Below are 13547 nucleotides of genomic sequence, written 5' to 3' on the forward strand. Positions count from 1 at the left end.
AGGGTTAAGCAACAGTAGATTTATCATTAGTGGACAGAGGAGCATGTGAGCTCAGGTCCAACTTCACCCCCCTTTGATATTAGCAGCTTCTGTCTATATAAATGTGCACTGAAAGCCTGGTATGGGCAGGGGCAGGTTTTTAAAGGGAACCAACCTGATTCTGAATCCAATGATGTATCACTTAGATTACTGGCTGCAGCCGTTCTGACATATTCAAAGCTTTTAGTTTTAGCATGAAGCAGCTTAAAGGGAACCAACCACTAGGTTTTTGCCCTATAAACTAGAGGCAGTGCCATAATTGCGCTACAATGCTGATTAAAATGATAACTTTTAGTTTAGATATCCAAGGCTTTATCGCAGAGCAATCTTTGGCCAAACTTTCTAAAATGGTGTAAGTTGTGCACAGGCTTTAGCATCGGGGCGGGACCTTGTGGGTTGGGTCTTCTGTATATATTCCTCTTCTGGCTTCCTGCCTCCCCTTTATGTAAATATCACCCCTCCACCACCAACATTGGCCGGCGCATGCGCATACACATGAAAGACAGTGCTTTAAATAAAATGGCGCAGGTGATTGCGGTATGCCATGCACCATTTTATTGAAGCGTGCAACAAAAACAAAACAGTATTGCGCATGCGTCAGCCATAGCAATCATGGTGGCGAAATTTAAATAAAGGGGAGGCAGGCAGCCAGTGGATGAATATATACAGAAGACCCGACCCACAAAGCCCCACCCTAACACCTGTGCACAAATTACATCATTTAGCCAAAGATTGCTCTACAATAAGCCTCGGATTTCTCAACTAAAGGCATCATTTTAATCAGCATCAGCATCAGTAATGTAAGTGATACATCATTGGATTCAGAATCTCTTTGCCTGCATCATGCTGCTCTCAGATGAAATAGAAAAAACCTGCTGACGATTCCCTTTAAATCAGCACACTGCCTCTCAAATAGCACTGCCTCTAGTTTATAAGGCAAAAAACCTTCTGGTTGGTTCCCTTTAAGCTGCTAAAAGCTTTGAATGTGTCAAAACATCTGCATCCAGTAATCTAAGTGATACATCATTGAATTCAGAATCTCTTTACCTGCATCATGCTGCTCTTAGATAAGCTAGCAAAAACCTGCGGATGATTCCCTTTAAATCAGCACACTGCCTCTCAAATGGCACTGCCTCTAGTTTACAAGGCAAAAAACCTTGTGGTTGGCTCCCTTTAAGCTGCTAAAAGCTTTGAATATGTCAGAACGGCTGCAGCCAGTGATCTAAGTGATACATCATGGGATTCAGAATCTCTTTGCCTGCATCATGCTGCTCTCAGATGAAATAGAAAAAACCTGCTGACGATTCCCTTTAAATCAGCACACTGCCTCTCAAATGGCACTGCCTCTATTTTATAAGGCAAAAAACCTTGTGGTTGGTTCCCTTTAAGCTGCTAAAAGCTTTGAATGTGTCAAAACGTCTGCATCCAGTAATCTAAGTGATACATCATTGAATTCAGAATCTCTTTACCTGCATCATGCTGCTCTTAGATAAGCTAGCAAAAACCTGCGGACGATTCCCTTTAAATCAGCACACTGCCTCTCAACTGGCACTGCCTCTAGTTTATAAGGCAAAAAATCTTGTGGTTGGTTCCCTTTAAGCTGCTAAAAGCTTTGAATGTGTCACAACGGCTGCAGCCAGTAATCTAAGTGATACATCATTGGATTCAGAATCTCTTTGCCTGCATCATGCTGCTCTCAGATGAAATAGCAAAAACCTGCTGATGATTCCCTTTAAATCAGCACACTGCCTCTCAAATGGCACTGCCTCTAGTTTATAAGGCAAAAAACCTTGTGGTTGGTTCCCTTTAAGCTGCTAAAAGCTTTGAATGTGTCAAAACGTCTGCATCCAGTAATCTAAGTGATACATCATTGAATTCAGAATCTCTTTACCTGCATCATGCTGCTCTTAGATAAGCTAGCAAAAACCTGCGGACGATTCCCTTTAAATCAGCACACTGCCTCTCAACTGGCACTGCCTCTAGTTTATAAGGCAAAAAATCTTGTGGTTGGTTCCCTTTAAGCTGCTAAAAGCTTTGAATGTGTCAAAACGTCTGCATCCAGTAATCTAAGTGATACATCATTGAATTCAGAATCTCTTTACCTGCATCATGCTGCTCTTAGATAAGCTAGCAAAAACCTGCGGACGATTCCCTTTAAATCAGCACACTGCCTCTCAAATGGCACTGCCTCTAGTTTATAAGGCAAAAAACCTTGTGGTTGGTTCCCTTTAAGCTGCTAAAAGCTTTGAATGTGTCACAACGGCTGCAGCCAGTAATCTAAGTGATACATCATTGGATTCAGAATCTCTTTGCCTGCATCATGTTGCTCTCAGATGAAATAGCAAAAACCTGCTGATGATTCCCTTTAAATCAGCACACTGCCTCTCAAATGGCACTGCCTCTAGTTTATAAGGCAAAAAAACCTTGTGGTTGGTTCCCTTTAAGCTGCTAAAAGCTTTGAATATGTCAGAACGGCTGCAGCCAGTAATCTAAGTGATGCATCATGGGATTCAGAATCTCTTTGCCTGCATCATACTGCTCTCAGATTAAATAGCAAAAACCTGCTGACGATTCCCTTTAAATCAGCACACTGCCTCTCAAATGAAACTCTGTGGGAGTGAATGCAACAGTGATCAGACCCTACAAATCCAGACCTGAAATGTCCCTTTAGGTTCCTTCTGCTTCTTTGTAACGCAAATTCTCTGAGAGCCGCCATCTGTTAGACTGCGGAGTTAATTCTTACACTCACTGCAAAACTATGAAGTCTTCCAGCCGCTGAGGTTTATAAATGTAGATTCCGACTTTCAGCCATAAAACCGAGATAGATGAGAAATATTCTTATTATGAGTCAGGGGATGGCGATATGAGTATATGTAATGACGCCATGCTGATTCACGGACTTTGCATAATGGCGGTTGGTCGGGGCCGGGGCGGCTCGCTACTGACCGCGATGTCTTGGCTATAACAGTCATTGGGGGATTTTTTGCTTCCATTGCCACCTGCTCGGATCTTTTCCCATTACCCGCACGACATGACTTCCCTTGTGTTTGGACTGAGGACTGCGGGCATTGTGAAATTCTATTAAGGAAAGGGAAATTTACTGCTTAACTTAATAAGCATCACCATGACTATGAAATGTTTCCAGCTACCCATGCCGTGACCCAAGCATGACTCTTCTTGCGCTCATCGCTAAGTAGAAGCACATAAATCCTGGCACAGAGACCTATCTGCAACCATTGATCGTGACTGCGCAGATACAATACATTGTACTGTCAGCTACGAAACCCCGGCCTGTGCTCTCCATCAGAAGAAAACGAGGAAATTACCTTACAGGGGTGATATCGGGGTGCATTAAATGCAAATTCTATTTAGAGTGGATATTAATGGGGTTTTCAGTGCTACAAAACAACTTTCTATGTACGGTACAATATAGAATTACTGACATAATCCTCATATGTACAGTACAGACCAAAAGTTTGGACACACCTTCTCATCTCTAGAACAACTGTTAAGAGGAGACTTTGTGCAGCAGCCTTCATGGTAAAATAGCTGCTAGGAAACCACTGCTAAGGATAGGCAACAAGCAGAAGAGACTTGTTTGGGCTAAAGAACACAAGGAATGGACATTAGACCAGTGGAAATCTGTGCTTTGGTCTGATGAGTCCAAATTTGAGTTCTTTGGATCCAACCACCGTGTCTTTGTAGAAAAGGTGAACGGATGGACTCTACATGGCTGGTTCCCACCGTGAAGCATGGAGGAGGAGGTGTGATGGTGTGGGGGGGCTTTGCTGGTGACACTGTTGGGGATTTAGTCAAAATTGAAGGCATACAGAACCAGCATGGCTACCACAGCATCTTGCAGCGGCGTGCTATTCCATCCAGTTTGCGTTTAGTTGGACCATCATTTATTTTTCAACAGGACAATGACCCCAAACACACTTCCAGGCTGTGTAAGGGCTATTTGACTAAGAAGGAGAGTGATGGGGTGCTACGCCAGATGACCTGGCCTCCACAGTCACCAGACCTGAACCCAATCGAGATGGTTTGGGGTGAGCTGGACCGCAGAGTGAAGGCAAAAGGGCCAACAAGTGCTAAGCATCTCTGGGAACTCCTTCAAGACTGTTGGAAAACCATTTCCGGTGACTACCTCTTGAAGCCCATCAAGAGAATGCCAAGAGTATGCAAAGCAGTAATCAAAGCAAAAGGTGGCTACTGTGAAGAACCTAGAATATAAGACAGATTTTCAGTTGTTTCACATTTTTTGTTACGTATTTCATTCCACATGTTTGAATTCATAGTTTTGATGCCTTCAATGTGAATCTACAATTTTCAGAGTCCTGAAAATAAAGAAAACTCTTTGAATGAGAAGGTGTGTCCAAACTTTTGGTCTGTACTGTGCAAGAATATAACTACTATTAATACTGCCCCTATGTACAAGAATATAACTACTCTACTATAATACTGCCACCTGTGTACAAGATTATAACTACTATAATACTGCTCCTATGTACAAGAATATAACTACTATAATACTGCCCCCTATGTACAAGAATACAACTACTATAATACTGCCCCCTATGTACAGGAATATAACTACTATAATACTGCTCCTATGTACAAGAATATAACTACTATAATACTGCCCCTATGTACAAGAATATAACTACTATAATACTGCTCCTATTTATAAGAATATAACTACTATAATACTGCTCCTATGTACAAGAATATAACTACTATAATACTGCTCCTATGTATAACAAATTAACTACTATAATACTGCCCCTATATACAAGAATATAACTACTATAATACTGCCACCTGTGTAGAAGAATATAACTACTATAATACTGCCCCCTATGTACAAGAATATAACTACTATTAATACTGCCCCTATGTACAGGAATATAACTACTATAATACTGCCACCTGTGTACAAGAGTATAACTACTATCATACTGCTCCTATGTACAAGAATATAACTACTATAATACTGCTCCTATGTATAAGAATATAACTACTATAATACTGCCCCTATGTACAAGAATATAACTACTATAATACTGCCACCTGTGTACAAGAATATAACTACTATAATACTGCCCCTATGTACAAGAATATAACTACTATAATACTGCCACCTGTGTACAAGAATATAACTACTATAATACTGCTCCTATGTACAAGAATATGACTACTATAATACTCCTCCTATGTACAAGAATATAACTACTATAATACTGCCCCTATGTACAAGAATATAACTACTATAATACTGCCCCTATGTACAAGAATATAACTTCTATAATACTGCTCCTATGTATAACAATATAACTACTATAATACTGCTCCTATGTATAACAATATAACTACTATAATACTGCCCCTATGTACAAGAATATAACTACTATAATACTGCCACCTGTGTACAAGAATATAACTACTATAATACTGCTCCTATGTACAAGAATATGACTACTATAATACTCCTCCTATGTATAACAATATAACTACTATAATACTGCCCCTATGTACAAGAATATAACTACTATAATACTGCCACCTGAGTACAAGAATATAACTACTATAATACTGCTCCTATGTTCAAGAATATGACTACTATAATACTCCTCCTATGTATAACAATATAACTACTATAATACTGCTCCCTATGTACAAGAATATAACTACTATAATACTGCTCCTATGTATAACAATATAACTACTATAATACTGCCCCTATATACAAGAATATAACTACTATAATACTGCTCCTATGTATAACAATATAACTACTATAATACTGCCCCTATATACAAGAATATAACTACTATAATACTGCTCCTATGTATAACAATATAACTACTATAATACTGCCCCTATGTACAAGAATATAACTACTATAATACTGCCCCTATGTACAAGAATATAACTACTATAATACTGCCCCTATGTACAAGAATATAACTACTATAATACTGCCCCTATGTACAAGAATATAACTACTATAATACTGCCACCTGTGTACAAGAATATAACTACTATAATACTGCCCCTATGTACAAGAATATAACTACTATAATACTGCTCCCTATGTACAAGAATATAACTACTATAATACTGCCACCTGTGTACAAGAATATAACTACTATAATACTGCCCCTATGTACAAGAATATAACTACTATAATACTGCCCCTATGTACAAGAATATAACTACTATAATACTGCCACCTGTGTACAAGAATATAACTACTATAATACTGCTCCTATGTACAAGAATATGACTACTATAATACTCCTCCTATGTATAACAATATAACTACTATAATACTGCTCCCTATGTACAAGAATATAACTACTATAATACTGCTCCTATGTATAACAATATAACTACTATAATACTGCCCCTATATACAAGAATATAACTACTATAATACTGCTCCTATGTATAACAATATAACTACTATAATACTGCCCCTATGTACAAGAATATAACTACTATAATACTGCCCCTATGTACAAGAATATAACTACTATAATACTGCCCCCTATGTACAAGAATATAACTACTATAATACTGCCCCTATGTACAAGAATATAACTACTATAATACTGCCCCTATGTACAAGAATATAACTACTATAATACTGCCCCTATGTACAAGAATATAACTACTATAATACTGCCCCTATGTACAAGAATATAACTACTATAATACTGCCACCTGTGTACAAGAATATAACTACTATAATACTGCTCCTATGTACAAGAATATGACTACTATAATACTCCTCCTATGTATAACAATATAACTACTATAATACTGCTCCCTATGTACAAGAATATAACTACTATAATACTGCTCCTATGTATAACAATATAACTACTATAATACTGCCCCTATGTACAAGAATATAACTACTATAATACTGCTCCTATGTATAACAATATAACTACTATAATACTGCCCCTATATACAAGAATATAACTACTATAATACTGCTCCTATGTATAACAATATAACTACTATAATACTGCCCCTATGTACAAGAATATAACTACTATAATACTGCCCCTATGTACAAGAATATAACTACTATAATACTGCCCCCTATGTACAAGAATATAACTACTATAATACTGCTCCTGTGTACAAGAATATAACTACTATAATACTGCCACCTGTGTACAAGAATATAACTACTATAATACTGCTCCTATGTACAAGAATATGACTACTATAATACTCCTCCTATGTATAACAATATAACTACTATAATACTGCTCCCTATGTACAAGAACATAACTACTATAATACTGCTCCTATGTATAACAATATAACTACTATAATACTGCCCCTATGTACAAGAATATAACTACTATAATACTGCTCCTATGTATAACAATATAACTACTATAATACTGCCCCTATGTACAAGAATATAACTACTATAATACTGCCCCTATGTACAAGAATATAACTACTATAATACTGCCCCCTATGTACAAGAATATAACTATTATAATACTGCCCCATGTACAAGAATATAACTACTATAATACTGCCCCTATGTACAAGAATATAACTACTATAATACTGCCCCTATGTACAAGAAAATAACTACTATAATACTGCCCCCTATGTACAAGAATATAACTACTATAATACTGCCCCCTATGTACAAGAATATAACTACTATAATACTGCTCCTGTGTACAAGAATATAGCTACTATAATACTGTTCCTGTGTACAAGAATATAACTACTATAATACTGCATAGGCAAGGATGGTTGACCTTAGGGAGCTCAACATCCAACACCACGGAGACACCATCACTTGTTTCTCAACGTAGTGATTCTAGAGCAATTTTTTTACTATAATACTGCTCATATACACATGCATAGTAAATATGTATTGTTATGGAATTATACTGTGTTGTTGGTCTAGTTGTTTGGAATATTTGATATCAATTATGGAGCAGAGCTGCTGACCGATCCTGCAGCTTTCAGATGACAATTTGCTATCCTGTAGTTGCTCATATCACAGCAATGTGGCAGCTGCTGGTGCTTTCAGAATTTCATTGCATTGCTCTGCAACTTATAGAGATGACAGCAAATGTCAATGTGTGTGTCCGCCCCACAGTCACATGCGAGACCTTAGAAGTGGGAATATGAAACAAAAACACTCAATGTTAAATGGACCTCCAAAGAAAAAAATGGTCTTCAACTGCGCTTGTTAATAAAATGGAAAGTTAAGAAAGATAGATAGATAGATAGATGGATAGATAGAGGATAGATAGATAGATGGATAGATAGAGGGATAGATAGATAGATAGATAGATGGATAGATAGAGGATAGATAGATAGATGGATAGATAGAGGGATAGATAGATAGATAGATAGATGGATAGATAGAGGATAGATAGATAGAGGGATAGATAGAGGGATAGATAGATAGATAGATAGATAGATAGATGGATAGATAGATAGAGGGATAGATAGAGGATAGATAGATAGATGGATAGATAGAGGGATAGAGGATAGATAGATAGATAGATAGATAGATAGATAGAGGGATAGATAGATAGATGGATAGATAGAGGATAGATAGATAGATAGATAGAGGGTTAGATAGATAGATAGATGGATAGATAGAGGATAGATAGATAGATGGATAGATAGAGGGATAGATAGATAGATGGATAGATAGAGGATAGATAGATAGATAGATAGAGGGATGGATAGATAGATAGATAGATGGATAGATAGAGGAATAGATAGATAGATGGATAGATAGATAGAGGATAGAGGGATAGATAGATAGAGGGATAGATAGATAGATAGATAGATAGAGGATAGATAGATAGATAGAGGGATAGATAGATGGATAGATAGAGGATAGATAGATAGATAGAGGGATAGATAGATAGATAGATGGATAGATAGAGGAATAGATAGATAGATGGATAGATAGATAGATAGATAGATAGAGGATAGATAGAGGGATAGATAGATAGAGGGATAGATAGATAGATAGATAGATAGAGGGATAGATAGATAGATAGATAGATAGATAGAGGATAGATAGATAGATAGATAGATAGAGGGATAGATAGAGGATAGATAGATAGATAGATAGATAGAGGGATAGATAGATAGATGGATAGATAGAGGGATAGATAGATAGAGGGATAGATAGATGGATAGATAGAGGATAGATAGAGGGATAGATAGATAGAGGGATAGATAGATAGATAGAGGATAGATAGAGGGATAGATAGATAGATAGATAGATAGATAGAGGATAGATAGATAGATAGATAGATAGAGGGATAGATAGATAGATAGATAGAGGATAGATAGATAGATAGATAGAGGGATAGATAGATTAGAATTATGAAAATTTTGACAGAAAATGAGATAGGTACAAGGCCTCTGAGAATACCATATATCCAAAGGTATATTATATATTACAAAAAATAGCAGGCAGCACTCCAGAAAAAAATAGAAAAAGTGGTCTTTAATAGCTCATGTGGTGTGACGACATTTTGGTTGTTTCCAACCTTTATCAAGCCTTGGAAAGTTGGAAACAACCAAAATGTTGTCACACCACATGAGCTATTAAAGACCACTTTTTCTATTTTTTTTCTGGAGTGCTGCCTATTACTTTTTCTAATAGATAGATTGATGGATAGAAGGATGATAGACAAATGATAGATACGTAATGGCTAGATAGATAGATAGATAGATAGATAGATAGAGGGATAGATAGATAGAGGGATAGATAGATAGAGGGATAGATAGATAGATAGATAGATAGATAGATAGATAGATAGATAGATAGATAGATAGATAGATAGATAGAGGAATAGATAGATAGAGGGATAGATAGATAGATAGATAGATAGATAGATAGATAGATAGATAGATAGATAGATAGAGGGATAGATAGATAGAGGGATAGATAGATAGAGGGATAGATAGATAGAGGGATAGATAGATAGAGGGATAGATAGATAGATAGATACATAGATAGATAGATAGAGGGATAGATAGATAGATAGATAGATAGATAGATAGATAGATAGATAGATAGAGATGATACACTCTGGAGTTGCACATACTGTACATTTCATGCTCCTCTAAGTCGCAGACAGCAATTATTCTGGTCGGAAATCCCGACACTATACAGATGTCAGCATCCAGCGCTCATCATCCACACCCAGCGCTCATCATCAGCACCCACCGCTGGTCATCACCACACACCGCTCATCTTCAGCACACATCGCTCATCTTCAGCACACACCGCTCATCTTCAGCACACACCGCTCATCATCAGCACAGACCGCTCATCTTCAGCACACACCGCTCATCTTCAGCACACATCGCTCATCTTCAGCACACACCGCTCATCTTCAGCACACACCGCTCATCATCAGCACAGACCGCTCATCTTCAGCACACACCGATCATCTTCAGCACACACCGCTCATCTTCAGCACACACCGCTCATCTTCAGCACACACCGCTCATCATCAGCACACACCGCTCATCATCAGCACACACCGCTCATCATCAGCACACACCGCTCATCATCAGCACACACCGCTCATCATCAGCACCCAACGCTCATCATCAGCACCCAACGCTCATCATCAGCACACACCGCTCATCATCAGCACACACTACTCATCAGCACACACTACTCATCAGCACACACTACTCATCAGCACACACTGCTCATCAGCACACACCGCTCATCATCAGCACACACCGCTCATCATCAGCACACACCGCTCATCATCAGCACACACCGCTCATCATCAGCACTCACCGCTCATCATCAGCACACACCGCTCATCATCAGCACACACCGCTCATCATCAGCACCCAACGCTCATCATCAGCACACACCGCTCATCATCAGCACACACCGCTCATCATCAGCACACACCGCTCATCATCAGCACACACTACTCATCAGCACACACTACTCATCAGCACACACCGCTCATCATCAGCACACACTACTCATCAGCACACACCGCTCATCATCAGCACACACCGCTCATCATCAGCACACACTACTCATCAGCACACACCGCTCATCATCAGCACACACCGTTCATCATCAGCACACACCGCTCATCATCAGCACACACCGCTCATCATCAGCACACACCGCTCATCATCAGCACACACCGCTCATCATCAGCACCCACCGCTCATCATCAGCACACACCGCTCATCATCAGCACACACCGCTCATCATCAGCACACACCGCTCATCATCAGCACACACTGCTCATCATGAGCACATGCTTCATTACTGGCCATTCTGTGCATCGGGAAATCTTCTGCTCCAGTCTGTGCTGCCTAATACTGATTCCCCATAGTATGGAGTGAGGGTCTCCTGGATGCTGAGAATCCCTCACACACCACTTTGCATTATAAATCTGGATATTTCAGCAGGTGCCCCTGATGCTCATTATTCCCAGCGCAGACCCCCAGTCCAGCTAGTGGAGCAGACCCCCAGTCCAGCTAGTGGAGCAGACCCCCAGTCCAGCTAGTGGAGCAGACCCCTCTGCCTCCACCTCCAGCACAAGGGAAGAAGCACAGCTCATTAACACAAGAAAGACAAGTGTGAAATCAGGTGGCAGTGCAGGAGTTAAATCTTCTTCATCCCTAAGAAAGAAATGTTTCTAGAACCCTGGTGTAATCTATGGGTGAAGCTAGGAGGCAGTGAATGGGTTAAACAATCCTGTTCAGTTGAAAAAATGGATACATTGTTGCAATTTTATAAACAATAAATATTGTGATACAAAGTATCAGCTACAATGCCCAGAATATGGCAACCTGTGGCTCCTCCAGGCACAGACCCACACAGCCAGCATCTCCCCTGGGATCTCTGCTACTTGTAGTCCCCCCAATGAAAGGAGTACTCACTTTTCATTTCCAGGCTCTTCGCAGGTTCTTCTCTGGGAAGAGAGGCATTGTTTGACCATGTGTTGCTATTGCATTCAAGAATAGGAGGCTGTAAAAAAAATCACCAGCTGCAGAGACTGTGTATAAAAAGTCCAGAGAGTGCCAAGGCTGACATGCAAGGAAGGAGAGAGGAGCTGGAGAAGAGAGGAGCAGCTACTGTGGAAAGTCTGGGAATGTGTGTGATGATGATGATGATGGTGGTGGGAAGGGAGGAGGGCTTAAGGCAGGCAGGATCCTGGGGGCTTAGCTGGAAATGAAAGGACTGGAGGAAAGGCTGGTGTGAATGAAACTGCAAAGAGCAAGCTGTGCATATACTGAAGGCTGGAGAGGAGGCAGGTGCAGGGGGACAGAGGCAAGCAAGGTGGAGCGGAGGGGAAAACACACCACTGCCCAAGAGCCCCCTCCACTGACCCTGACCCTGCCCCTCCACATGGTGCAGGGGGACAGAGGCAAGCAAGGTGGAGCGGAGGGGAAAACACACCACTGCCCAAGAGCCCCCTCCACTGACCCTGACCCTGCCCCTCCACATGGTGCAGGGGGACAGAGGCAAGCAAGGTGGAGCGGAGGGGAAAACACACCACTGCCCAAGAGCCCCCTCCACTGACCCTGACCCTGCCCCTCCACATGGTGCAGGGGGACAGAGGCATGCAAGGTGGAGCGGAGGGGAAAACACACCACTGCCCAAGAGCCCCCTCCACTGACCCTGACCCTGCCCCTCCACATGGTGCAGGGGGACAGAGGCAAGCAAGGTGGAGCGGAGGGGAAAACAGACCACTGCCCAAGAGCCCCCTCCACTGACCCTGACCCTGCCCCTCCACATGGTGCAGGAGGACAGAGGCATGCAAGGTGGAGAGGGAGCAGAGGGGAAAACACACCACTGCCCAAGAGCCCCCTCCACTGACCCTGACCCTGCCCCTCCACATGGTGCAGGGGGACAGAGGCAAGCAAGGTGGAGCAGAGGGGAAAACACACCACTGCCCAAGAGCCCCCTCCACTGACCCTGACCCTGCCCCTCCACATGGTGCAGGAGGACATAGGCATGCAAGGTGGAGCGGAGGGGAAAACACACCACTGCCCAAGAGCCCCCTCCACTGACCCTGACCCTGCCCCTCCACATGGTGCAGGGGGACAGAGGCATGCAAGGTGGAGCGGAGGGGAAAACACACCACTGCCCAAGAGCCCCCTCCACTGACCCTGACCCTGCCCCTCCACATGGTGCAGGGGGACAGAGGCAAGCAAGGTGGAGCGGAGGGGAAAACACACCACTGCCCAGGAGCCCCCTCCACTGACCCTGACCCTGCCCCTCCACATGGTGCAGGGGGACAGAGGCAAGCAAGGTGGAGCGGAGGGGAAAACACACCACTGCCCAAGAGCCCCCTCCACTGACCCTGCCCCTCCACATGGTGCAGGGGGACAGAGGCATGCAAGGTGGAGCGGAGGGGAAAACACACCACTGCCCAAGAGCCCCCTCCACTGACCCTGCCCCTCCACATGGTGCAGGAGGACAGAGGCAAGCAAGG

At 41.6% G+C, this 13547-nt stretch overlaps 1 protein-coding gene across 1 annotated transcript in view; it reads right to left on the minus strand.

The window, feature by feature from the left end:
- KCNK2 (potassium two pore domain channel subfamily K member 2) overlaps positions 1–12414 on the minus strand; it is a 180926-nt gene extending 168512 nt beyond the window's left edge. The window contains exon 1 of the mRNA XM_075339137.1: positions 11989–12414. Coding sequence (XP_075195252.1) covers positions 11989–11995 — 7 coding nt within the window. The 5' untranslated portion in view covers positions 11996–12414. The remainder of the gene's footprint in view (positions 1–11988) is intronic.
- Positions 12415–13547: the final 1133 nt, after the last annotated feature.

This window comes from Anomaloglossus baeobatrachus, chromosome 3 (genome assembly GCF_048569485.1).
Source record: "Anomaloglossus baeobatrachus isolate aAnoBae1 chromosome 3, aAnoBae1.hap1, whole genome shotgun sequence".
NCBI lineage: Eukaryota > Metazoa > Chordata > Amphibia > Anura > Aromobatidae > Anomaloglossus > Anomaloglossus baeobatrachus.